The following is a 27,936-nucleotide window of genomic DNA, read 5'->3' on the forward strand; positions in this document are numbered from 1 at the left end:
TACGTCACACCTCAGCTTCCGCGTTGCTTCCTGTTTTGAATGAACACCTGAAAATAGTTGCTAGTAGCTAGCTGCCAGATTAATGCTCACGACTGAGTGTGTTTTCTTAGGCATTTTAACCCACTGTAGCTGTATCGATAGCATTAACATTCCCCTACCCATGAGCCTCTGCACGTGTCGGTATGGACAGTCGATGTTATTGTTGTGCGTCCAAGTTTAGCCTCTTCAAGAAGGAGGTGAGTATTTCACGGCTAATGCTAACCACATAGACATACATAGGGGTACATTTTGAATAAAGTGATCTGTTTACTGTTCGTCATAGCTGGGCTGTAAGAACTGCGGCCGCTCCTTCTGCTCCAGCTGCTTGACTTTCAGTGCTGTGGTGCCTCGCTGTGGCAACACCCAGCAGAAGGTCTGCAAACAGTGCCATGGTAATCTGACCAGGTAACGCTCAAACCCTGCAAGGAGGAAAAAAAAAACTAAAAGTAGTTTTGTTTTGGCTTTGGAGCTTCTCTCTTATTTAAAATTCTTTCTTTTTAGTGGGCAATCTTCAACCAGTGCTGGCAGATGGTCTCCTCCAGAAAACTATAAAAAGTCAGTGTATATGATCAAATAAGGGAATGACTTAAACTTTGGCAGCACAGCAGTTTCATAATATCTAAAGTACACGTGTCTTCCATTAGACGGGTCGCTGCACTTGAGGCCAAACAGCAAGGACAGCCGACACAGCCTGTGAGGACTAGCAAAGCAGGACATCCACTAACCAGCGGCCTGAGCAAAGAAGATCAGGCGATTGCTGAAAGGCTTCAAAAGCTCAAGGAGGACACAGCACCTAGTAATAAGATTTTTAACAGCTCTCATTTTTATTTAATCTAGCAAGTGCAGTATTATTATAATATTTTCCAAAATAAGGTAAGGAGTAAGCTTTTTGCCTTTTCTTCAGAGTCTGTCCCCTCTGACAAAGAGCTCAAGTCCCGACTTGCTGCTCTGAAAGCTCCCAGCAAGCCAGTACCTTCTGCAGAAGAGATGGAGGACCGTCTGGCCACTCTGCGGGGCCTCCCTCCACCATCTCAAGCTCCTCGACCTGTGAGCTGAATCTCTTCCTGCTTGTTTGTAACATCTTAGGCCTTACAGTACAGCTCAATAGCTTCAAATATTTATTTAGAGGGAACTCAATACTAAACAGTTTCTCTTAACTCCAAGTATATATGCTTGTCTATTCATGTCTGTAGGTGCATCAGCCTCCAGAAAACCGGACCCAGACTGAACAAGCCAATGATTTGATAAGTCAGATGACAGAGGAAGTTGCAATTGACAACCAGCAATCAAATCCTGAATGCAGTAAGATATTGCATTTCTCCCTGATTTCACCTGCCTTAAACCAATAAGTAATGAGTCAGTCATATCATTCATTCTTATATCGTAAAATTAATAAACCGGTACTGAACAACACTGTTATTAAATCTGAAGGTGTAGATGGCCGTATGAATGATCTCAATAAAGGTGAGGCAGGTACACTGGATGAGAATTTGGAAGAGAACCAGGATGCAGCCAAGCAGCTGGAGGCTGAGAAAGCCCATCTGCTCGAGGAAGCTATGGAGGAGCTGAGGAAAGAGCGTCACTCTCAGGATCAGATCCTCCACATGGCAAAGAGGCTGGCAGAGCTGAAGGGGCAGGACCCGGACAAAGGTGAGTTATTCGAGCACCATTCACCTCACCTTATCTGTTATCCACTGTTTTACACTAGTGTGTCATAAAATACGATAAGGACGTGCGTTGTAAATGCAGTTTCCATGACAGAAGTGCTAGTATGCTAGTGTATCATGCCCCATTTTCATTGTGATTCATTTATAGTTACTATGGAGGACTTCCAGCAACCTGACAGTGAAGAGGAGACTGAAGAAGAAGCTGTTATGAGAGTGTTAAAACAGGTGTGGCAAAAATAACCATCAGATGATAATGAACTATAAATAATTTGTTCCTGCATACATCTTACACCCCTAAAGGCATGAGTGAACTAATTCAGACCAGTGTGCCTAGCCACAAGGGGCTGCTATTTTGCCAATTTAATCACTTCTTATTTTTTCTTGTATTCTTTCAGCTCTCAGAAGAAACTGTACTAGATGAGGCCAGTGGCTACAACATACCTTTAGAACAGAGTGGCCCAAGGAATAGGGAAAAGAAAAAATCGTCCAAGAAACCGGTACAAAACCACACTTGAATTTTTTATTTTTTTAAAGCTACGTGAGTGCATAAAATTTAAATCCAGATCTGATTTTATTGTAAAGGCTCCACCTCCGGCACCTAAGAACAGGAACCTACCTGCTGCTGATGCACATCAGCAATCAGACAGTGATGAAGAAGAGCTTCCATGGTGCTGCATCTGTAACCAAGATGCCAGCCTTCGATGTCACACCTGTGATGGAGATCTGTACTGTAACCGCTGCTTCAGGTAGTATGAAATGCATTAATTATAGAAAGAAAGAAAAAAGCCTAGCTTTAGACTCATGGTTGACTTTTGCATGGAAGCCTTGACTGCACACAAAAAAACAAGATCTCTGTGATTTGGAATGCATACCATGACCCAGATAAATTGCAGGCAAGCTGCTGCCCTACTGTTAAGCAGCATGAATATAAAGTATTTAGTCTGATGAATTATCAATCCATGCTTCATTATGTCCCCAGGGAAGGCCATGATAAATATGACAGGAAGGAGCATCGCACCACTAACTACACTGCGCCAAAGAAGAAGAGGAAGACATGATAGTGAAGCTATGCTGCAGGTGATTGTTAGAGTTAGGCCAGCCATCACACTTAGACTTGTTCTTTAGCCTTAAGTGACTTACTATTGTTAGAAAACAGTCTCTCTAATCATCTAAAACAAGCCACAAACCATCAGAACTCATTAACATATTTTATTCAGTAAATGCTAAGGCTGAACTAATTGAATGGCGCATAATAAGAAACTACTGGTAATATTTCTTGCAAAGCACCGGCTAGATAAGGACCATAAACACAATGTAAATGCAATATAATATGTATAATATCTTAAATATAGTTTATTTTTTGTGGAATGTGTAAAAATAGACGTATGTAACATTTGCAGAGGCTGCTAGACAGTGAAAGTATTGCAGCAAACCTGCACGGCCGCTTCACATAGGAATCCCAAAAATGAATATGGTTGATCTGAATAAGAAGTATCGGGTTTATTTTTATTTTGACTTGTCCTACTTCCTAATGACAACAAAGGCTTATTTAAAGTGCTCTTTTGCACTTGTCATCATATGATGATTTCCAAATTTTTATAACCCGTACAGAAAGCAGACACATCGTGAGCTCATCTGGGATGTTGTACAATCCCAGACTGCTGTCAGCTCCGCACCGAGGAAGCACAGAGGAGTCAGTATAAAAGGATTACTAAGGGCTTTGTTTTCTTTTGGCAGTCACTGCAGTCGCTCTTGTAATCTATGTTTGGCTGTGTGTGTAATTTGATTATAAATAAAGGATAAGTGTTAGCAACTATGTCAAGTCGTTGAGAGCATGCAGCATACCTTAGCTTTATTTTTAACATTAAAGCCTTTTTTTCCTTTTAGATCCAACATATTATTACTAGATAAAAAATATCTCAGTCTGGCAGGCCTTGTAGGGAGTGCAATTCTTATAGTATACATGCCTTCTTTGTCAGAGAAGTCGAGGAGAACCATATACATTTCTATAGTGGAGACCTCACCCGAAAGACCCTCTGTGTTTGACAGAGAGAAGGCCAGAGTGCAGGCTCATCAGCGTGCATTACTGTCTGGCTGAGGAGAAACCATAATTACACTCTTCTCTTGGGGCTTGCTCCATTAAGGTTCATGTGGAAAGTGTTACTGTGCCTTTTCTGGCCGTGTCATACACGTACCCCAGACAGGAAATGGACGAGGATAATGGATGCATACTTAATGGAACATCTTGTTGCTGATCTCACTGTGTTTACACCTACTCTTGACATGTCAAAGTTTCCTTTGTTTCTGCCAATCTGTTGAAAATGCCTGAAAACACTACCTTATGTTTTGGGAATAAAATGCTGACTGCTGTTCTGTAGGAAAGTTGTCTATAGACAGTAGGGCAAAATCATTATCTGTGTTTCTGAGCAGTTGTGAGCTCAGGGTAGTTTAACTGGTACTGTAAACCAATTAGTGTAATGTACACGCCAATATTTATTTGAATGAGTGGAAATGATAATACCTGATGAAGGATATTGGTGTATCACTTTGTTAAAAATCAGATGTGAGCATTGTCTTGAAAATGTTGAAATGTTTTTATTTTTAATTTTTTTTATTTTGACAACACTGTTATCTGAACAAAAATATTTATGTACATAAATAAGCAACTAAAAATGTACAGTCTTACACAAAAACAGTCCGTCTGAGTAATAGTCAGTACAGCTTTTATCACGTGTACGTTATTGGTATGGTATTGGGAAACGTTGAAGCAGTCCATAAATGAATTTGAAATAACAACATTAATAAAAAAAATAATAAATTCAATTCAAAACCCCACAGCTCTGGTGTTACATTGATGATGACCCAGCAGGAGGAGGAAGAGGAGGCAGGGGACAGGAATATAGTCCCTCTGATCCACACCTACAGGCATCCAAATGGTTAATGTGTGGGGCGACGAAGATGAGCGGCTCCACATTGTCTCGATTCTTAATTTGACCTACAATTATTTCTTCAGTGGACCTGACATTTTACGTAGACCCTTTATCCTGTAGAGCAGCCCGTTGATAAAATCCTATGGAGAAGATGGGGAAATTTAATTTTTTTGTTTTAATTTTTTACTTTTTGTTAATAAGTAGACATAATATTTCAGTGTTCTTTTCTAAGTTTTTGTCTCACCTCTTTTGGCTTCCCGCATTCGTGCAACAACTCCTAATGAACAAACAGAAAGAGGCTTACACGTTTTCCATTTCTTTTTCTCTGCATACATTGCACAGCAGGATTTCATTATGAGTCAGTTTCTTCTTAAGGACAACCAAATACAAATATGTATATTATTGCTGTCAGCGTTAATCTCGTTAAAATGACTTTAGGAGGGCTGCACGGCGTCAACGCGTCAGCGCGGTTAGATCTAACGCGTTAGCGCCGTGCAGCCCCTCGCGCGGGCCGATCCGCGTCAACTCGCTAACAGAGATTTGCGGCGTTTATGCGGTTATGGCGTTAACGTCATTTTAACGAGATTAACGCTGACAGCACTAATGTATATATATGTAATTTAGGGGAACTAGTTGCAGAACCACTCAGCAATAATAAATACCTGACAAGTCATTAACAAGCAATTGGAATATCTCATCAGATCTCTATTTAGGTTATTCTACAGAAACCTACCTCCAGCCGGGTTCTTTGCCCCTCATCCGACAGCTCCAGGAGCTCGTCTATGTCGATTTCTAACTCTGGGATCTCTTCTTCCTGTGAGAGTGGAGAGGAATAAAAGTTAAAGACCATATTCACTGATACTTGTGTTTCTGCATGCCTCACAAACTCCTGCAAATTGGATTGTATAATGTGGGCTTCTTGGCTTTTTATCCCTCCTCATCTTTCCAGCCAACTAAATGTAGTCATTCAGACAGAAGACTAACGCATTACTTTTTCAGTTCAATTCCATTTTATGTATATAGTGCCAAAACAGAACAAAAGTCGCATCAAGGCACTTTAGAGAGAAAATCAGTCAGATAGTTCCACCCGATGAGCAAGCACTTGGCGACAGTGGGAAAGAAAAACTCCCTTTTTACAGGAAGAAACCTCTGGCAGAACCAGGCTCAGGGATGGACAGCCATCTGACGACTGGTTGGGGGTGAGGGGAGGAACATGGGACAAATTTATTAGTTAGTTATCTTGGTGTGGGTTTACTGTAGAGGATAAAAACATTTTATATAAAACAAAATAAAAAATTGATTGACTTGATGGGAAAAGTTCAGTGGGCTGATGCATGAAGACAGAAAGGCTGTATGAGGCCAGGCTTGCAAAACGCCATCCTCATATTTTATGGATGGTTTAGCAAGCTGTCATTTCCAGCTCCGCCACTTTTTTACATATTAATCTCTGATGCACGTCACATGTTTTGAATTCTGCACACCTGGAAAAGAAAAAACAACACAAACCCACGAGCGCTCCCAACTGCAATGTAACGACCTATAGATGGCATCATTTTTAAAGATTAACGGCAATTATATATGAAGACTGTAAAACATAGCACTCTCCACTCTCAAGGCCAAATATAGCAAAGCAATCACTTTATGTAACGAGCTCTGAACACCTTTCAGGGAGAATGAGGAGTGCTCACTGGAGGAACTCGAAGATATCTGGAGTCAGCAGGTGCATGCTCATATTTGACGAGTGTGGCCTCTTTTTTTTTTATTAGGAGGAATATTTTCTGGTTTGGGAGCTTTCATGACATGAAAGGACGGGGCTCACACAGCTTTCTAGATGTGGAGAGAGAGCTAATCAATGCGGAAGTGCTGAGTGGCGGAATAGATGGGCCCCTGTGCCCGCCTCTAATTGATACACACTGCCAGTTTGGACCCTGTGTAATTCTGCTGATGTCTGCAGGATAAATGCAGGGCTGAAGGTTTTTTTTATTATTATTATATCTAAGCTGTGCATTTATGGACTTTGCTTTACCAACTATACTGCGGTTGGCTTTTTTGTACTTGACCTGGTTCAAAAGTGCTGATAGTGTAATCCTGAAAAACTTCAACGAAACACCTTAATGACTAAAAGAAAAAAGGCGGTGAATACTTTTGTATTTATTATTGTACTTATATTTATCAAAATTGATTTGCACTTTGTGGAACTGTGTTCAGTATGCCATCCAAACACTGCTAAGACATGACTGAAGAGGTTTAATTTTCACCGTTTGGAGCCGTTCAGTGGCTCTACTATAATTGTATAAGAATAGAAACGTGTATAAGTATACTTCAAGTCCAGTGAAAAGGAAACCTGGAGCTCTTATGTACTTATACTGCTCTTAAACTTCCTCAGTCTGCCTCTGAAAGCGAGGCAATGCAGAGCACTGCTGAATATCAATGAGCGACGGCTTCCCCAAGCTGGGAGGAACACATGAGTTTATCACGAAGACTCACGATCTCGTCCTCATTCTAACTTCCCAGTATTTCTCGCCGAGATTTACCTTCATTGTGAGGGAAAGGGCATTTTAATGAGGCCTCTGGGTGGAAACCGTCTCAGCAGCACTTTTTGAAGTTAAAAAGCAATATACTGAAGCTAAAACGAATGTTGGCACTAATGCTGGAATTCATGAATATCAAAGTGGCTCTCAGAGGACTGAAGCTTCAGACGGTGGTAGTGCAAATATGTAGCAAAGATAAGACGACTTCCACCAGAATTTTACAATTTTTAAATTTCACCATTATCGGAAGTTGACCTAAAGCTCTCTCCGCAAGCAGTGCTGAGCTGCAGTGATGGGAAACTGTCCATATATAGAACAGTAGCTACTATGTAAAGAGTGTCTGCCATTAGTTTTGCCTTAGGATGTGATATTTTTCACTGCTTAAATCAAGAGAGTGTGTCTGAGCCAATAAAATTGTTGTGTAATGTGTTGACATTTGATATCCCAAGAGAATAATGACTTTGGTGACCTTTGACCCGTTAACTGAGCAATCAATATCACTCCTTGACATTTATTAAGTACCAGACAGGAAATTCAAGTCTGATTTTTTATTCAGCTTCAATATGGATATTTACTGATATTAATAAGAGCATTACCAGTTTTGCATAGCTCTAATAATCAGCTGGTGAATAATAAGCAAACTAAACTTTGCTTATTGCTGTGAACACTGAACAATAGGATTTGATGATGCTGTATTATTCTTTGATAAGCAGCAGCAGGGATTAGACAGGAAGGGTTTGTTATTTTCACTAACACTTCACTATTGTGGGCGTGAGCAGCTAACAACACGACAGGCCTTTTCTTTTTTTTTCTTTTTTATTATTATAACAGGTTTAGTTGAACTTCCTGTAATTTCATAACACAGTCAGTAACACGGTTCACTAGCCTTTCATTATAACAAGATATTAACAAAACATTAACATCAAACGCTCATCATGGTGTTTGTTATTACACAGGAAGCCATGCCCAGGAAAACATGTCTTGTTTCGAGAAGATGCCGGCACATGTTAACTTATCATCCCCTTCCCTTTTCCTGCCCGAAGCACGAGCTGTCCACATCTCAAAATGTTCATTAACTTCAGCGAGTGAGTCACGGCACAGTTGCAAGAGAAAAAAGGGAGCCATATCCTGTTGTCTAATTACATACAAATCTGAGCAATTTTTAAAGAAGAATCAGCTGAACTTGATAGGATTCATCCCAGTCTGCGTAAAGTCTCAAACAAATTACTGTCTCTCTGTGGAAATTTCTGCAGTCTGCACATTTAAAAAACAAGTTTTCACTGAAGAAGACTGACAGTCAGTAGGGAAACTAGAGGTAGGGTCTGTCTAAATCGAAGCAGCATGCAGACTGAGAGGTTGCATTGCCTATTTTAGAACTCTTTACTTAGTATATAGTTTTTAAAAAGGTGTGAAGTCCGCAAACGAAAGCCGCCACACCAGACTGAGGCAGTACTTTCTATGAATTAGAGATGTGTCTAAATAATTCAGGCGGTGACACAGGGGACTGATGGTAAATGCTTCCACGCGGAAGACTCAGAGAACCAACAAAGTAACCTTCCTCCGAGCCCATGCAAAATTCATTACACTGGCCTGTGCACGTGGACAAGAGCAAATAATCCCACACGAGGACCTGATGCAAATATTCAGGCTTTCCCAACTGGAAAGTTGAGCCTTAATTTCCATATGTAAAGAATGTAGGTGTGTCTTAAGGAAATTGTAAAGACAAGGTACTTGAAGTCATTGGTAGCAGGTATTATTGTAAATCCATCAAATAAATGCATTATGTTATTGCTCTGTTGTCAGTTATACCGAGAATCCATCCATCCTGTGGCAGGGCAAACATCTGCTGTCTGTGCTGTACATGTGTTGCACATTCACACTTATGTTAGATCACGTTAGAACCAGAAGGAGAAAGCAGAAGTACTAAAATAATTGTATGTTTCTGGGACAAGATCAAAAGAGTAGACAGAGACAAGACTTTGGATCTGTTTTTGTTATCTACGTGTCCCAGTTTCAACTAATGTGATTTATTCTGCCCTCAGCATCGTAAGCATATTACCATATATTACCAAGAGGGGAAAGAGGCTCATGAAACATGTATCTTGATGAGCAAAACACTTAAGTACCCTCAGTTGTGACTCAAATGGTTTAACTTTAAGGCAGCAAGGCTTAACCCTGGTTTAGATAAAGACGTTATCTAATCATGTTCAGATTTTCTACACAGAACTTCCCTGTCCGCAGGCAGCCATAGATCTGCCCACCTGCTCGTGCTCTGCAGTGTTATATTCAATTCAATTACAATTCAATTTTTTTTAATGTAGCAGCAAATCACAACAGCACTCACTTTAAGGGGCCTTATATTGTAAGGTAAAGGTAACAACCACCTTTGAGCAAATGCTTGAAAAAGCGGGAAGGAAAAATTCCCTTTTAACAGGAAGAAATCTCCAGCAAAACCAGACTCAGAGAGGCACAGCCAGGACAGGACGAAATGTGTATAAACACATAATGAGTGAAGAAGAAACACTCACAGTGTAACTAACAGAGGATTCAGGGTCACCTGATCCAGCCCTAACTATTATGCATTGCTTTATGCCGTATGAAAAGGGTTTCGTGATAATGTAAAGGGATGCCAGGCAGAGAGGTGGTTCTAGACCATCTTACAGCGAGGAGAGCCTCCGTGTGGTTTGAGAATTAAACAAGAAACACTTTGTCTTTGCGTTCTCCAGCACGAAACGGAGGCTGCGTTGTCATCTGATCCACGTCGTCACTGGAAAGCTCGCCCTCCTTTAACAGGCACCCCTAATTCCAACGTGCCACACCGCCTCGTGTAGGCGATGAGACATCTGTTGCCATGGTTTCCCTTTGGAGAACGCCAAGCAAATCAATATGGAGCCTCTGACATAATTGGATTGCATCCCACCATGCAGGAGGGAAGATATGAAGGATGTTGTTGTTGGTAGAGTCCTCGCTGTATTAAAACGAAGCCGTCCTCAGACCATGGATTCAATTCGCTATGGAAGTAATAGTAATGCTTTTCCATGATGTAACTCTTTAACCATCACATATGTCCTGTGGTAATATAGACTGCATATCTTTTGTTTTTTCCAATGCCTGCTGCATGTTCATTTCTATATCGAAACCATCATCATTAATCATTTCTTTATATGTGAGCAATCAAACTATGTACTGTATTTTCGATTACATAGTTACTGAGTGACTGGGTGAATCTGTCACAAGACACGCAGACATTGGAATTGTGACATAATTGTTTTGGTGCTCTGACTCACTGCTGCTTGCTTCACTGTACAACTTCGTTATGTGCAAGGACATCATCTAAACGCCTCGTATCTTAATGTAGCCACATGGCGACCACATATGCTTAAAGAGACCGAGGTGTGAAATTGTGGTCGTGCTTACTAGTCACATCCCCTCTCTGCAAAATCATTCGATCTCTTTTGGCAGAACACCACACAGCTGGCACCTCAGTCATTATGATGACATGCGAAGGTTTCTGTACCAGAAAGAACAGCCGTGAAACACAGCTACTTTCCTACCACCCACTCCTCGATCGGGTTTTTGTCATTTCTATTACAAGCAACGTTTTTGAGCGGCTCTGTGCCTCTCCCCTTACTCGCTCCCCTCTCCTCCTCTCTGGCCACCCCCGGCACAGCGTGCTTCTGAGTGAGTGTCTGTGTGAGCCAGCCCCGTCCTACCTCACAGTCAAACAGCAGGTGCAGCTGCCCGTCGATCCACTCCTCAATATCCAGCCTCTTCTGCAGGTCCTTGCGGTTGTATTTGACTGTCAGCTTGCCAAGTTTGCGGTGTGCCGGCTCCTCTGCTTTGTCTGTTGCCTGGAACATCACCCTGGACTGGGTGCTAGGGTCTGACGCCATGGCTGCCACGGCCTCAGGAGATCCGTGGAAACGCACCGAGCTGGAACACAGACAGACCTACAGGCACGCTGGACTTGCACGCTCTGAATCCCCTGCTCTGTCTCTGCTTTTCTTTTAGTGATACGCTGCTCCCACACGTATCTCCTGTGTTTCCTGTTATCTTTGAGGAGTGCTCGTGCTCTCCCTTCTCCTTAACACTGCCTCTGGTTCCCTGCCTGTCCTCGTCCCCCCACCCCCCTTCTCTCTCTCTCTCTCTCTCTCTCTCTCTCTGTCCCTCTCTAAAGCTCACTGTCTTGTTCTCCTTCTCTCCTCCTCTTGCAACACCCACTGGCTGCACTATCAGTAGAATGGTAATGAGATATGGCTCTGAGCTTGCCTCTGCATGTGTGTATGTGCACACACTTTACAGGGTGTGTGTTTGCATTTTGCTCTCTTTCTCTGTCTTATAGCGGGAAGGGGTGGGTGGGGAAAGGTAGTTGGGGGAGGGGGGAGGGGGTGGGCATAGGTCAATTACAGCAATAAAAAGAGGAGAATGGGCGAAAGGGCGACTGCCTTCAATCAAGTTAGGATAATAACTAAGTGAAAATATGCCAGCATATCCTTTTGCACTTTTGGTTTTTCCCCTCTGATCATTGCACATCCTGCCAATCCTGTCATTACTGGCACACCACTCATCTTCTTTTTTATTGTTTCCCCCTCAGTAAAAGTACCTTAAGTATTTATAAGTTAACAGAGTCAAATTGGTTTGCCATCCTTGACGCTTCTTAAGTTCACAAACACTTCTAACTATAGCTGGGTCCCCCCCAACCTGACAGGTGAGCCAGGGTTCCTCTAGTATGGTAGCTGCTTTGTTCTTTATAACGGGTATTATCAGGTGTGCGTTTAATAAGCCTTGAAGTCCAATTGGCATCCTCGGTTACGCACAGGTAAATAATGGATGAAGCAGCAGCAGCAGCAGTGTTTATGACTGTTTAGAAGTCAAACGACAAAAGTCTGAAAGCATCAGTGTTTCCAAAGTCAAACAGCACTCCACCCCACAGGTCAAAAAAATTCATAGTAGTGGACACCTATGCCAGATTATTACAGCTGAGACAAGAGAGGCAACAGGCTGCAGAGTTTCCACAGATCCTATTACGATATGAATAATGGGGTTCCGTTTTATTTGGCTTTTGGCAGGGACTATCCATCAGGCATGCCTGCGAGTGTTCACCCACTGATGCACCGTCTGTTACAAACACTGAATTATTGAGTGCCTCGAGCAGCTCACCTTTCTAGGCAAACAAATTCATCCATCCCATCGTAGGGCTACTTGGTTCTGCTCTATTGGGCTGTCTTAAAAAAAAAAGGCTAGGCCTTCTCACCTCAGGCCTGCCAGGGTGACTCATTGTAGGTGAGAGAAAACGAAAGCAAGGGCAGTAAATAAGTTTGACCTCTGCTCGTGTGACCTTACTGTAGGGCTGAAGAGTTCACAGATAACCCCACTACCTTTGTTTTCTACAAGATAGTTATCTTCTTAGTGTTTTTTTTCTTTCAACATTTCTAAACCAAATTATTTACATTGCATAATTTGATTATCGACTTCCTGCTGCTCCACACCTGGTTCATGCGTTGCTTCCTGACTGGTCACATATTTTAATGACTCACCAGCCTGATTCAGCTCAGTATTACTATGACAAAGAGAACTGGGACCGCTGTGAATTTAAAAGATGGGTCATTTTGTTTACTATTCATATCAGGGCTAGAAGCATGTTTTGTTTGTTTGTTTATTTTTTTACAATGCTTTTAGAAATAAATAAGAAACTGCTCACCCAAGCCAGCTTGTTCAGCGTTTGGTGGGGTCATACTGCCATCTTCTGGATTAAAGCTCATGAACATTTTAAGTCCATGACAGTATTAAAAAACAGGGGTAAATAATTAGACACTGAAAGAGGAGCTTCACAGCCACAAAGACTGCTCAGCTTTTACCATTTTGGAAGAATTCCTAATTTGCATTTCCATCGATGGTAAAGACATTAGTTTAAAAAAAAGGCTTGGTAATTGTGGTCAGCAGCTCACGTTTGATGTGCATTAGTGCAATATGTGAGGAGAAACAGAATAATCCTTCCTCTAGATTGTCAGCAAAAACCTTTCAGTGACATTTACATAAAGGGAGATATTGTGTTGCAGTGCACAAACCCTATTACAATGATAAATGCACCTCTGTGGTACAAAAGCCACAGGCACTAGTCTAGAGATGCAGTGGGAAACAATATGAACCGATGAGTCATTCCTCTCCATATACTCACAACTGGGTGATTCATGTGTGGTGTAGGCAGGACATACCTGCGTCCTAGGTGCACACAGACACCGTGTTATTTTTTTCGGGGAGAGGTGTGTCTACTTGTCTCCTCAGAGCGCACGGTCAAATCGATACAAAGTTCTCCTGATCGCTTAAATCATGCGATTAAACGTTTCTATCCTGATGGCAGTGGTTCCTTCAGAGATCGGCAGTTCCCCCCATCAGGCAGAAGAGGTCACTGAGTGGTTTTCATGAGTGTGAAAATGCTCTAATTCTGTGACCTCTATACTCACCAGATCTCAACACAATGAGGTCTCCACAACTATTCATAACTATACAAAAAAAAAAAAAAACAACAAAAAAACACCACCACCACCACCAAAAAAAAAGAACAAATTAGGGTGATATATATATCCATACAAGAACAGCGTCCCCTCAATGCAGATCGAGAGACTTAGAGAATCAGTGCGCATGCACGTTAAAACTGGTGGCATGTAACAGCTCAGCAGTGTGCTGAAGATCTTAATGCTGGTTTTCGCTTTACTTTTCTGATTATTATGAAATAATATTAATAGTATTTTTTTCTATATTTAATCATTTTAATATCATCTTTTTCTCTTGTTGCCCACGATTGGTTTATCTGACACATTTTTAGATTTATCTCGTTTATTAATTATTTTTTATGAAACAGCCCTTTTTTATATGAAATTTAAATGAATATGTGCGCTTTGTTTTGTTGTTTTATTGCTGATTTATATTACTGTATTTTATATCTACTAATGTAACTTAAAATCAAACTTAAAAGCTGAGGACCAAATAATTGAATAAAGTGTCGCCCGGCAGTTTACAATGCTGCTTTACACTCACATATTCGGTGCTCTGTCCCTGTTTTGTTTTAAGGGAGAAGGGAGTGGCGGCTCAAGTGGAATTTCACTTCCTGTATCTCAGGTGAGTCACCTGGGCTATGTCGTTGATTGCCTGGTTTTTGCCGACATCAAACAGGTTAATCTCTTCTGAGTTTCAGCCTCGTAAAGCGTCAGATCTGTGTGTAGACCCTGTGTGGTAGCACTCAGATGCGTCTTGAAGAATATCAGGAAGTAGTTAGTTTCTCGAGACTTTAATCAGAGTTGACTGCCGAGGAGGAGAAGTGTTGTTTAGCTTCTTTGAGGCCTAAACAGGTTTTTTTGTTTGGCTTGTGTCTGGGTGTTTTTGTTTTTTTTTAGTTATAAAGTTTTCGGTTATATTTTTAACCGATTTCACTTTCACTTGTGGATTTTACTTGCGTCAATTTTACATTATGGGACTCTATTTTAAAATAATGTATTCATTAATTAAAGGACGATCGGGTGCGTGTGCGCTGCTGCTCTTGTTACTTGTCGTAACCACCGCTGCTCAGCTGGTTGGTGAGCAATGCTTGGCCCAATTCGAGGAAGGTCGGGAAAACTTTGTGCTCGATGCCGACGGATCAGTGAAAGACGGAGCGACGTTTATTTCGTCGCCGAAACTGTATCGACACAAGGACTGCGTGCAAGCCTGCTGCAAAGAGTCCAGGTGCAATGTCGCCTTCATGGAGGAGGGAGCGGAGGAAGGCACGATCAGCTCCTGCTTTCTCTTTGATTGCCTGTACAAACAGAAATACGTTTGCCGCGTTGTTGGGAAGAAAGGATACAACAGTTATATCCACAAGAACATTTTTAGCAGGTATCATGTTAATTACCCCGACCCAGGTAAGGCCAAAACTCACAACAGAATGTTTGTCAAAGAGATCAACATGTTGTTAGTTATGCCTTTGTGAATATCTGACATGCATATGGACTATAACTGTGGGAACATCCAGTAGTGACATTTCGTTTTTCTAAGGAACCCAACCTCACAACAAACATTATGAGGGTGTGCTGTTTAAATGCTTAAAGGTCATGAATTTGCCAAATTTGTTAGTACACTCCGATAATTAAATCCACTAGTTTTGATTCACGATTTTTGTTTTGTTTTGTTTTGTTTAATGATAGCAAGCTTATCTTGTTCTTCATATCTATGGCAGTAATCTTCAGTTTTGCGTGTTCCTACATGCCTGGAAGGGTTAGCATGTTCATCTCGTCTTCAGCTTGTTTAGTTGCTTGTACTGTTTTTGTTTTGTTGCTTTTTTTTTTTTTTACATTTTCTGTTAAAACTGGTCAAAATGTGATTCCCACTCATCTCATGGTTTCGCTCTAGATAATGATGACCATCGTCCAGTGGCTGATGGAGGTCCGGGCCAGGTGATCCAGCCTCATGAAAGGCTTGTACTGAATGGTATGAAAAGCAGAGATGACAAAGGGGTTGCGTCCTACAAGTGGAAAATGCTCACTCAATATCCATATGCTGTCTATGAGGTGAGGAGAGTGACAAACCTGAATTTACCACCATTATTTTAAGACGATGGCATTTATTTATAGGAATATCTGCTATAACTGTATTGATTCCACCTGCTGTTTCACTAAAAAAACATGAAACCCTGTCTTTATATGCCCTACAGGACAGCCAATATAAAGACCAAATGGTTGTTTCCAACCTGACATCTGGGAAATACATGTTCCAGCTGACTGTTACGGATACTATCGGCCAGTCGGATTCAACCGATGTTAAGGTCCTCGTCCTCACTCCTGAGCAGTCTGAGCGTGAGTATCTAGTCTGAAGAAAGATGCTGTTTGAACCTTCAGCATGATTTGAACATACTGGGTTTTAAATTATGTGGTGGCTGTGGCTCACGAGGTGGAGCAAGGAATCTACTATTTGAAGGATTGGTGGTTCTATCCCTGACTTCTCCAGTCTGTATGCTAAAGTGTCCTCTGGCACGATCACAGTTTGAATGTTAGATAGAAGGCTTAAGTGTAGAACAAATGTGCTTATTTCTGTTATTGAGGCTGCTGTATAAAGCACTTTGAATGCTGAAGCAGAAAAGTGCTATCGAAGAGTCAGTCCATGTATCTGTTTTTAAGTTTTAAATGGAGAGAGAACCTTACTCTGTAGATCAGAGTCTTCATGACATAAATACCATGCTGCCAGTCCGAAGCTGGAAATTACATTTCATATTGGAGTTGGCCAATATGTTTCATTACTTGATAAACTGGCAGGTGCTATGGTTCAGTTTCAGTTGTAATGAGTCATGTTTTCCTCCGTATCGTATTTGTTGACATTTTCTTTAATGGGGTCAAGACTTCCTAATTAAGATATTTACAAAAAAATTATTTTTTTGTAAATATATGGATAATTTTTTTAATTAATTAATTTTCTGTTGCACCACCCTCACCCTGGAATATTAAACATTTCCGAGCAGCTTGTTTTCAGTTCCTCCTGTTTTCGATTTGTCCCAATCCTTGAAGTCCTTCCATGTTGGCAGACATGTCACAACATGCTAGACTCATTCCTGTGGACAGAGTGACATGACAACATGAACACAGAGGGATAACAGCTCGTGTTTTAAAGAGATTACGCCCAATTCTAAGACTCTGGGGAAGGAGGGCTGGTAGCAGGAAAGTGAACTTTGGAGCACAAGCGACTGGTTTAATATTCTCCTTTTGTGTGAGGGGAAGTAATATCCAGGTCGCTTCTATTGTAAAATACCACAGTAAGGCGACATGACGCTCTCTGGAGAAAACGGAAGTGAGCAATCTCAGTCGGTGTGGTTTTTACTGTTCCCCCGATACCATCACTCCTCCCCCAACTCAGCAGAACCTGTCAGTCTGGTTTCTGCTTAGGCGACACAAACAAAAAGTCAATGGAAGTGTCCGTACTAATTAAAAGTCATTTAAAATCTGTTGTTTTTTAAAAATTAAAATTACGTGTGGGCAGTAGGGGGTTGTCTTTTGCTTAGTTCTGCATCTGCTGGTTGATTATACTGTGAAGGACAGGAATAGATTTCTAACCATCTAGTTGGTTCAGTTACCCATTAACAGGTTTAGTGCTGAATAATGTTCAGGAATGCTTTCTGTGGAATATGTGTGATTGTTGCTGAGACTTGGCTTTGTGTCAGTGCCGCGACTCTTGCATAACAATGCTTGCCATTCATGAATGAAGAAATAATATGAGAACTTACTAATTAAAGTACAGCTTATACTTCCAAATGCTACGTTTCCTTTTCCAGTGTTAAAAGAGTCTGTATGATCTTTTGTGTCATTAACCACATTCACATGATCTGTAGTTCTTTTGTTCCTCAATTCTTTTTTTTTTCTGCTCCCTCTTTCTGTCTGGAGAGCAGTTTCATAAGTAATTATCTGTCTGCTCTCAAGACAAAAAGGAAATCTCATCAAATCCAGTACCACGTATGCCACAGGACAGCTGTCTCGTACGATTGATCAAATTGGATTGTGGACTTAAAGCAAGTGTCATATTGTTAATTTGCTTCAGAAAGTCATCTGATGCATCTGATTAACATTTAAAGCACTGACTAATAATGTATCATTTTATATTTGTTACTGGGGATCTGTTTCCAATTTCTTTTCAAGTAGAAGTGGACTCTTCTAGAGTCGTTTTGATGAATTAAAGTCTCATATTATTCTTATTTATTATTCTTAACACAGGGCCTTGGTGCAGTATCTTGATTCATCCACTGTTTGACCTATCAGAGTGCTTGGTCTTAAAGGGATAGGTGCTAATTGTCCTTTAAGCCAACTTTCTTTAATTGGCTGCCCCTGACACAGATAATATTTGAACAGCAGGTGTGTGAGGTTTCTGTCCTCATACCCAGAGCCGAGTGATAAAACATATATGAGGGAAAAGTGAGCATTTAGAACAACCTGAATCCTTTTGCCTCATGGGGGTTTCTTGTACACACGCTGAGCTCATAGCTTGAAACTCCGGCCGTGTTTAATAGGATCTTAGCAGTATTTATATTAGTGAAAATAAGAAAAAGCATAATTTGTTTCCTCTTAAAGTCACAAAGAAATGGCCTTTTAATAAGCTGTTGACAGGTTTCATATTTTCAAGTGAACACATACAGGCTGTGAAGTTACTAGTGAAATTTAATGTGTGGTTGAATAAGTTAGCTGTGATTCAAAGGTAATCCTTTTTATTTTGTGTCCCATCAGACCACTGTATGGCTCCGAAGAAGGCTGGACCGTGTCGCGGCTCTTTCCCTCGGTGGCATTACAACGGCGCCGAAGAAAAGTGTGAGGAGTTCACATTCGGGGGCTGCAGGGAGAATCTCAACAACTATCTCACCGAGAGCGAGTGCGTTAAGGCCTGCCACGGTTCAGGTACCTGTGATCAATGCTTTTATTCTTCTGTTTGTTGTTCTTCATTTAAATGACTGACAGATCATTAATATGTGTGTGTCAATTCACTGAAGGGGTTTACGTTACAGATTATAAGAGGATACATAGAACAAACTGTAACTACTTGCCCTGGTATACATCTTTTACATTTTCAAGCCCTGTTTTAGAACATTCACTTCAATTTAAAACAAGTGTTTTTGCCACCAAGTGTCAGGTCTAAGCTTTCGTTTGAGTAGTTACATCAGCACAGACAGAACTGTGTCAGAGATTCAGCCCTTTGAGCACACAGAGCCCAGAGCTGTGTGCGACTTTGGCTTTGTTTCATTCTCCAAATAGCTCCTGCTGTGAGAAGTAATGACGTGAGCCTGCAAGTGAAGATGAATTATTATTATTATTTTTTAAATAAAGGAAAAATCAAGTAGAGACTTCAAAGCCAATATCAAGGCTTGTTCCAAAAATGCCGGTGAGCACGATTCTAATGGATAAGTGCAAAGTCTTTTGTATGGTAAAGAAAATGTACACTTATCTCTGCATAACAAGTCAAGACTGCTCTCCAGAGAGTAGGTGAAAATGTCTCCTCAGGTGCAGTTGACAGAAAACATAAAGTAGTAGTAATACAATACATATTAATTGATTATTTAAAAACATTTGAAAAATTGAAAACATCCCCCCCCAGGTGTTATACTGTCTGATCGCCCAAGGGACAAAATACCACCTCAGCCTCTCTGTTGAGTGATTCTGAGATAGCAGACTATTGCTGAAAGTTGTCATCCTTTCTGCCTGAAGAGGTGAAATGTCACCATCAGGACACGTCAGTGACCTGATCTAAAAGCTCAGTGTAATTTTCCAAGATTCTCAGATACAGTTGTTTCAGTCTGGATATAAATCTACTCAAATTTAAGATGGGAATTTATTAACGGTAGTTTTGTTTCAAATCCACTGTAATAAAAATTTTTAAGATTTTACTTTTACTTCTTTTTTATGGCTTCACTGATAGTTTGTAATTAAAAGAAATTAACATTTCTTCTCCTTAATATTATCAAACCCCTTTTTATTTGAGGAAAATCGCAATACTAATGTCTTTCTGTAGCTTACTCCCTGGTAAATCTGTTTTTAACAAATCATTTTCATTTAATCATAATCTCCTTTTGTTTTATTTCTTTCAGTAAAAGGATCTGGTAGAGGTTTACCTATTCATGAAAATCAAGGTAGGTAAATGATGGTCACGGAACAAAAGAGTAGAAGCCGCATGTGCACTGGAAATGAATGTCTACTTTTTCTACTCTGTATGTTTTTCTTGGTCACCTCAGTCTTGCTCTCCTCGTCTCTGATGCCACACTGAATGGTTCCTAATGAAAAAGTAATTTATTTACTTTTACAAATGTATTTGTACTGACAAATAGTTTCATATTTACACAATTATGAAACTCCATCAGAATTCCCTTGAATCTGTGTTTCTGGCCATTTGACAAACACCTGTTCTCACAACCAAAACCATGTAAATTTATGGCCTGACTGCTAAGTTCACCACAACTCTAGGTGATAGTTGTCTGATGGGTCATTAACTGTTGGATATAATTAGTTAACTCGGGCAAATATCTATCTAGGCCATAGAACAGTACAAATGACACTTTCCCTTATGTTTGTGTGTCACAGTAGAAAAATGCGGTGCTCCGTGTAATGTGACACAATTCAGCTGTGCTAATGGTTGCTGTTTGGATCCTGCACTTGAGTGTGACTCAACACCACAGTGTAGCGACGGCTCTGATGAGCAGAACTGCGACGACTGTGAGTAATAACTAACGGGGTTGTGGGGATCACAAATGGGGCTTTGATAGCACTCTGATGAAGTGTTTCTTGAAAGTCATGCTAACTGGTGTTGTCTCTTGTGTGGTCATCAGTGAAAGTCAACTTTGAGATTCTGCGTCAGATTCCAGTCAATGAAAAAAAAGGTGATTGGAGCTTCTAAGCCATTCTCTAGAGTTTATTTATTTATTTATTTATTTGTTATATAATTAGCTATTTCTAAATGTAGCACAGGCTGTTATTATCTATGTAACCATTTATTTAACCTTAGTGGTGGTTTATTGAAATTCACAGCACACTGCACAGAAACTCCCGACCGAGGAACCTGCAGGGACAGTATGACTAAGTGGTACTACGAACCCATCGAAGAGAAGTGTATGCGCTTCCACTACAGTGGCTGCGGGGGAAATGATAACAAGTTTGAGAATGAGGAGGCCTGTCAAGAGTATTGCCGTGGTGTCACAGGTAGGGTTTAATTTTTATATATTTATAGTAAACATAATCCCAGACTTCATTCACAAAAAACATACCAGAGACCTACAGGTCATATATGATAGTACCATTTCCTATTCATTCCATTTTTATGCTACATGAGTTTAAATGGTTCTTTGTTTTCTCCGGGTTTAGTTTGGGCGCCTTTGTTAGAGGTGCCCACGTGACATTTCACACCTGTTCTGATGGAGCAGTTCACAGCTCTCACAATGAACTGTAAAGAAGGTGAACTGTAAATGAATTATTTTCCAGTAGGTTTAGCTTCTTTATCAAATTAATTCTACCACGAACCCACAAAAGATAGAAGCCAGCTCCACAGTGGACCTCGCGTTATCCTTTATCACACCGTTGAGTCATTTGTGGACCATAAAAAGCCCTGATAAACTTCCTGTATGTTATTGCCCAGCTGGTGCAAACAACTACCTAGTGATCATTTGGTGATGAAAAAGGCCAACTAAATATTGTTTCAGGTGAAAACGACTAAATGCCAACTCTGCTACATGATTGTTGGGTCTGTAAATATGGAACTGTTTGTATAATGACAAACTGGTGCTACCATATGGTCCAAAAAATGTATATGGAGATGATGATAACAATACTGAAACCTTGGGCCATACATTATTGCACATAATTTGAATATGGCTGAATGAGACTCATGAACTGTATGAATTATAGCCGAGTCGCACGGTGACACACAAATATTAGCTAGTTGTCGGATTAGTAAAAAGATGCTAACATACAGAGAAGCAGTAAAATGTAATTCATTCTGTCTATACTGTCGAAGTGTTTGGCCAAAGGAAATCTGCAAGTTAATATTAAGTTATTTCCATCACTGTTTCATGCTAAAGAGTAACAGGTTGCTTGGCTTTACTGTTTAGATCAGTGGTGTCAAGCATGTGGCCCAGGGGCCAAAATTAGCCCTGTAACGACACCCCCGTTGTTTTGTTTGTTTGTTTGTTTTTTATTTTACAGTGATTTCACAGTAAAATAAAAATGACATTTTATGTGAATTACAGAAAACATTATATTTTTTTAATTACAAGACAATCAGGGCAATAAAATACCAGAACTTTACCTGTAATTTTACCCTTTTATCACATAGTTTCGCTGGTCAGGTCTAGCCCACTGAGATCAAAGTGGGCTGTATGTGGCCTACCATTGAAAATGACTGACATCCCTGGTTTAAATGAATGAATTCTTGATTGACATTGATAGCTATTTGTTAGTGTTTATATGGCATTTGGAGTATTATAAATAGGTTTGGAACTATATGCTTCACACTTCAGAACTCCTTTACTAACTTGTGTTACAGGTTCAAGAGTTTACCAACAATTTCCAACTTCAGCAGTGGCTTTACACCTGCTCTTTTTTCCAAAAGATTGTTTTTAATATTAAAGGAACTTTTTTTAATGACATACCACTTTTTGTTTTTCAGAAAATGATGTATATTTAAGAGAAAGACAAGAGAGCGAAGCCAGTGAGAGTGGCAGCGAAACAGGTATATTACCCTTTATTTTTATTTATGCCTGTACCAAAGGAAAATAATTTCTTGCCAGTGGAGGTTTAAATACCCATCCTACCACTTTTAAATCAAGAGCATTACTCTTCACCCTCTTTTCAAGCTCAAATCTTATATGACCAAAAATGTAATGCTGTAATTGTAATGCTTATTTTAATTCATTTTAACAGCCATTTTAGCGTTAGCTATCGTGTTGGGTGTGGCTATTGTCATCGTTCTAGCCATCCTGGCGTACCACTTCCTAAAGAGAAGGAAGTCCCAGCACCATCGTCTGCCTGCCAGTAATGCAACATACACCACGATCGAGCACAACAGAGACGCTCTGGTCTACAATAGCACCACCAAGCCCATCTGATCGATGAGAAAAGGAAAGGCTGGTGTTTGGTTAAGATTGAGAGTTGGAGATGTATGTTTTTAAAGGTAATGTACAGCCAAGGATATCTTGGACGTCATCAGTGATGAAATGTGAGGTTTCATTTGATTTTTTTTGAGTTGTTGGATAGCACTTTGTGCAGGCTGATAGGAAAGTATTTTTAATTCTTTGAAAGTAGATCCCCCCCCCCCAATGTTCATCACTGCATTAAATTATCTTATAGCTGTGTGTGGACAGCTACTTTTTTTTTTTTTTTTTTAAATAAAGCTAGTACAAAAGTCTACATTCTCATCAGGCCCAAACTGGCCTCTTTCTACAAAGTAATATTCTTGATTTTTATTTTTTATTTTTTTTACAACTGAAATCTGGGAAATTTGCGGTTATGTAATGTCAGTGATGTTTTAACGCCACTGACATTACATAACCGCAACTGCAGTTGCTTTAATGCTGGCTTCTTTACTCTGTCCAATTTTCTTTGTATTGTGTTTTCCAAACTATTGTTACATACTCCCATGGATTTCATATGAATAGTTAATGCTGTAAATATTCTTAGAATTTCAGAAGGCAATGCTTTACCCTAAAGTTTCTTGGTTGATCATTTTTCAAGATTTGTTTTTAGAACAAGCATCATATATTATCAATTCCTTATTCACACTTTAAAAAATACACTTGCAGTTAAATATTCAGCATAAAATGTACATATTTGCTGGATCGTGATGTTCTTCCTTAATAAAAATATTAACTCACTTTTATTTGAGAAATCTTTGTCTTGCAAAACACATCGACTGTCTCGTTTGAACACGTTTTCATTTAGTCAGCTCTTGCAACACTGTCTTGTGTAATGTGTCCCACGCTTTGATTTGGTTTTTTTGTTAGTGAAATTGGTATTTCAGACTTCTGACGCTGCTTGCCTGTCTGTGCATGTGTAGCTGGGGTGATAAATAAATTAGATTTTTGATTACTTTATGATTAGATCTTTTATTGGTTTTTATACAATTACCATGTTGCTTATCTGGGCTGCGTGTGTATCTTCAGGTATGTGTTTGTGGTAATACACACTAGCTTTCTAAGACATCCTTGGAGGGCATGACACACTTCCTGGTGACTGTGTGTGGTGTTATTTGTTAAATAAATTTTTTTTTTCTCATGTTGCCTTCAGGTGGTTAAAAGTCACAGGTAATACAGTTTATAAGCCTTATAAAAGTACCTGAGTTGTTTAAATCTGTGCAGTAATATCACAATGTAGCCCAGACTGTAGACATTTTGAAGAGCATTAAATATGCTTTTGCTGTTTGGGGTTTTTCGTCTTTGCATTCTCTGGCTTGCAGAAGGTGCAAATGTATTTCTGTTGTGTTTGGTTACTTGTCTGGTCTATACTTTGCTAATGTGAGCCAAGTCACGCAATGATTGAGGCTGAAATGAGTCAAACCACTTCGGCTGGTGTCTGTTTAAGCAGTTTCAGAAAATAGAACCACATCCTGTCAAATGCCATTCAGTGGCATGATGCAACACTTCCACTTTCTCCACACTTTAACAACATAAAAAGTAATATAATAGTACATCAGGAAACTAATGACATGGGTTCACTTCAACATTTTACCAACCTCATTACAAAATGGATTCTATTCATTTTTGACCTCTTCAATGCACAACACAAAAACAGAAGAAATTGCTAGAAAATCTTGCTAATTTATTAAAAATAAAAAACAAAAATAAAACATGTAAATGAGTATTCACAGCCTTTGCCGTGGCACTGATGGTCAGTGGAAGCAGGATGCTTCCACTGACCATCTGTCAGGTGTGTCTACAAGTTGATTAGAAACCACATGTGGTAAATTTAGTTTATTTGACATGGTTTGAAAAGGCACACCTCTCCATATAAGGTCCCATAGTTGACAGTGCATGTCAGAGCACAAACCAAACCATAAGGTGCAGGAATTGTCTGTGGACCGCTGAGACAGGATTGTATCAATGAACAGATCTGGGGAAGCGCACAGACACACTTGTAAGGTTTTGGATAGGAAGTCATATTAATATGATTATTGTCATTTACTTACAAGATATAAAATGTTAAGTCCTGATAACCAAATTTTGTGTTCAGATATACGGTTAGCACATGAGATTATACAAAGTGCAGATGGTTTATCTTTCTGCTGACCTCTGCTGGCTTCTAGGTGATCTGGTTGTTGAAAGAAGAAGTGCTGAAACCTGTCGGAGCAACAGAATCTAAGTGATCATGTCGGTTTATTTCAAATAAAATGTTAAAATCTCTTACACCGGCAAATTTGCATTATATGGTTTTAAACAACACATCATACACAATTTACATACTGACTAGGGTGACCAGTTGTCTGTCTTTATGAAGGACTGCAGAGCAGTTTTTTAAAAATAAGGCTTTTATTGCCCAACAGGGAAACTTGTAACTCACCATAAAGTCACAGGCTCTGCTGATTTCTCTGAATAGGATCAAAACTATCACAAAGCAAATTAAGTGAGAATATTAATTTCAGTTTTGCACAGTACGGTACGTTGCTGTGCAAAAGTTTTGAACCACCTCTCATTTCGTGATATTTCCCCAGGGAAATGGGAAATAGATGCAGCAATTTATTGAAATGTGCAGAGTTTGTACAATTCTAACATGTTTGAAAGTCAATATTTGTTATGCCCAACTTTATTCTTCAACACAGCGTGAACTGCAACACCACTGGCTGAAATGGAGACTGGGTCAACTGAAGTGCTGGATGCGTCTCTCAGGCACCATCAGTAGCACAGGAACAGAGCAGGAGGGAGAGAGAAAGAGAGCCAGGGGCAACAACAAGAGACAACATTGTCACATTAGAAAGGTATAGCAAAGAAAATGAGTGACACCAAGAAAAGAAGCAAAATCTGGAACCATTTCCATGTTATTGACAATACAAAGGCAGACTGTAGAGTCTGCAAGAAAAGAATATCATATAGAGCCGGCTCCACAAACAACCTGCACAGCCACCTGAGAACTGTCCACCCATCAGTGCAATGGGAAGATAAAACACAGTCAGTTGAGTGTGATATTAATGATGGTGCCAATGTGTTTACTGCAACTGTTGCTGCTGCTGCATCTACAGTATCATACAGTACACCACCACAACCACCTAAACCAACCCAGAGCTCTATTAGACAGTTTTTGCAGAAGTCTGTGACCCCAGCAAGACAGAACTCAGTTTATAAAGACCGGGCAAAAATGATTGCACTTGATTTCCAACTATTTTCAGTTGTGAATGATAAAGGGTTCAGAAAGTTTATTTATGCACTGAATCCTCTGTATGCAATTCCAAGCAAAAAACAACCTGAAGAGCTGGTTGGGAGCCGAAAGAGCGGCTCTTTTTAGTGAGCTGAGCCAAAAGAGCCGGTTTTCTAGAAAGAGCCAGAATTCCCATCACTAGTACCGTGTACGTTGCTGGATGCATCCAAAGAAAAACTTTAAAAGACCATCAGAAAGCTTGGAGAACTATTGTTCAAAACCACTTTAAAAAATAAGTGAAATTCTGACTTCTTGAAACTAAATATAAAGAAGGGACTAATTTATGTGCCTCTCATTTGGCTAAAAATGTTTAAAATTCTGCCATCTTTGGATGCATCCTTAATGAAACATGCTGTAATTACAAATAGCAATAACCACCAGCTGATCACTTATTTGCAAGACTATTAACAATAAGGTCAGAAATAAGGTCAGAAAAGTTAAATTATATATGTATATGTATAGATATGTGTGTGTCTGTGTGAATGGTAAATGACAAATGACACACATTCAGTTTTCACTGCCCCATAGGTAGTTTGTAGTTATCTGGTCACTGTTAGAAGCCGATGCAATGGTTCCCAGCAGATGGCGATATTGGCCTTTCTAATGTTTAACTTAAAATCACCAATTCAACCAATTTCAGCCACGTTTTGTAGATGGGTTGGAGTATGTCAAGTTCATTAAGTTCATTAATGTGTATGGGACAGTAACAGCTGACTTTTCCCATCGTGTTGACTCCTTCTGTAAAGTGGTCTAGCATGCTGTCTCCAGCCTTCTGCGGTGATGGTGACATTATTTTCAGGAGGACAGGAGAGAGGGGGTTGCGCAAAGCAATAGCGCACATAAATTAGCACCCACCCAATACACTCACTGACACCATCTTTTGTGAAGTCCCCATTTCTAATGACCTGACCCTCGTAAAAGTTATTGGCGGGGGTAGGTTACAATGGCTTTCTCAAGCTTTTGCTTTGCATACATATTCCGTGGGTGGGAGTAAATATGATTTTATAGATTTATTTATTTATTGTTAAAGGACCCAACATTTTATTTAAAAAAAAATATATATATATATATATATATATATATATATGTACTATGCAGTCCAGATGTCGTTATGTGGGAACACATCTGACACCCACCAAGCATCCAAAACAGGCGTTCCTTTGCTGCGTTCGCGTCCCTCTCGTAAATGTACGTAAATAGTACGTACATTTCATGCGCTCCTTGTTTCAGGGGCGCCACCGTCGGGGGCCCCACTGGTGGTGGTGGTGGTGGTGTGTGTGTGTGGGGGGGGTCGTCTGCCAAGAGTGTCCCTGTCCCATGTCGGTATTAATTTTAATAAACGTGAGCACAAGAGAGAGGAAGTTGAGTTTGGATTTCAAAATCTTGTCTGTTTTTCATATGTATTTATTTTCAGCAATATCAAATTTAACTTTAATATTAGAAACTTAACTAGGCATATAATTCTTTTTATTTCACTCTTGTTTGCCATATTTTTCAATTAACGTATAATATTAAATAATAATAAAGCTGGAAATTCTGTGTTTGGTGTGCCACCGCAATATTTTTAGTCGCCTCCACATAACCACCACTATGAAAATATTCTGGAGGCACCCCTGTCTTGTTTGTTGTTGAATACTCGAGAGACGGACTTATATATAAGCAATTTTTTTTTCACTTTGAGCTATCCTGCTACGTCTGTTTTGATTGTTGTTAGTGAGTTACAATTGTGAATTAGAACAACAAAGTAAACTACACCCTATAAAAACAGCAGTTATTCTGGGACATACACTGTTAATCCTTATTAAAGGTAAAATAGCAGGGGGTGTAATGCAAGACATAATTTTATCATCCTAAGCCATGCTGACTTACAATTAGT

At 39.9% G+C, this 27,936-nt stretch overlaps 3 protein-coding genes across 6 annotated transcripts; 2 read left to right on the forward strand and 1 right to left on the reverse strand.

Moving 5' to 3' along the window:
• The first annotated feature begins 1 nt into the window (after nt 1).
• On the forward strand, nt 2–4,288 carry zfyve19 (zinc finger, FYVE domain containing 19). 2 transcript variants are annotated; one of them, XM_013272924.2, is made up of 12 exons: nt 2–236; nt 323–444; nt 541–594; nt 684–835; nt 944–1,086; nt 1,233–1,341; nt 1,471–1,689; nt 1,855–1,931; nt 2,102–2,203; nt 2,289–2,452; nt 2,686–2,783; nt 3,318–4,288. In XM_013272924.2, the coding sequence occupies exons 1-11, from the start codon at nt 183–185 to the stop codon at nt 2,762–2,764; spliced, it is 1,275 nt and encodes a 424-aa protein (XP_013128378.1). In that variant the 5' UTR covers nt 2–182; the 3' UTR covers nt 2,765–2,783; nt 3,318–4,288. The 2 variants fall into 2 exon arrangements, with proteins under 2 accessions (XP_013128378.1, XP_005453384.1); XM_005453327.2 differs by having other exon boundaries at nt 2,686–3,894.
• ppp1r14d (protein phosphatase 1 regulatory inhibitor subunit 14D) lies at nt 4,018–11,476 on the reverse strand. The gene is made up of 4 exons (XM_003447749.5): nt 10,881–11,476; nt 5,370–5,450; nt 4,881–4,913; nt 4,018–4,776 (listed from the first exon to the last, which is right to left on the reverse strand). Exons 1-4 carry the CDS (start codon nt 11,058–11,060, stop codon nt 4,708–4,710), a joined length of 363 nt encoding a protein of 120 aa, XP_003447797.1. The 5' UTR covers nt 11,061–11,476; the 3' UTR covers nt 4,018–4,707.
• Nucleotides 10,150–23,746, forward strand: spint1a (serine peptidase inhibitor, Kunitz type 1 a). Of its 3 annotated transcripts, XM_025900860.1 has the most exons (11): nt 10,150–10,192; nt 14,239–14,286; nt 15,553–15,710; nt 15,854–15,995; nt 18,405–18,572; nt 19,757–19,798; nt 20,247–20,378; nt 20,492–20,542; nt 20,691–20,861; nt 22,324–22,386; nt 22,578–23,746. In XM_025900860.1, exons 1-11 carry the CDS (start codon nt 10,165–10,167, stop codon nt 22,760–22,762), a joined length of 1,188 nt encoding a protein of 395 aa, XP_025756645.1. In that variant the 5' UTR covers nt 10,150–10,164; the 3' UTR covers nt 22,763–23,746. The 3 variants fall into 3 exon arrangements, with proteins under 3 accessions (XP_025756645.1, XP_003447868.2, XP_005453382.1); XM_003447820.3 differs by lacking the exons at nt 10,150–10,192; nt 14,239–14,286 and adding an exon at nt 14,293–15,065; XM_005453325.2 differs by lacking the exons at nt 10,150–10,192; nt 14,239–14,286 and adding an exon at nt 14,293–15,065 and having other exon boundaries at nt 20,250–20,378.
• Nucleotides 23,747–27,936: the final 4,190 nt, after the last annotated feature.

This window comes from Oreochromis niloticus, linkage group LG19 (genome assembly GCF_001858045.2).
Source record: "Oreochromis niloticus isolate F11D_XX linkage group LG19, O_niloticus_UMD_NMBU, whole genome shotgun sequence".
Classification (NCBI taxonomy): Eukaryota; Metazoa; Chordata; class Actinopteri; order Cichliformes; family Cichlidae; genus Oreochromis; species Oreochromis niloticus.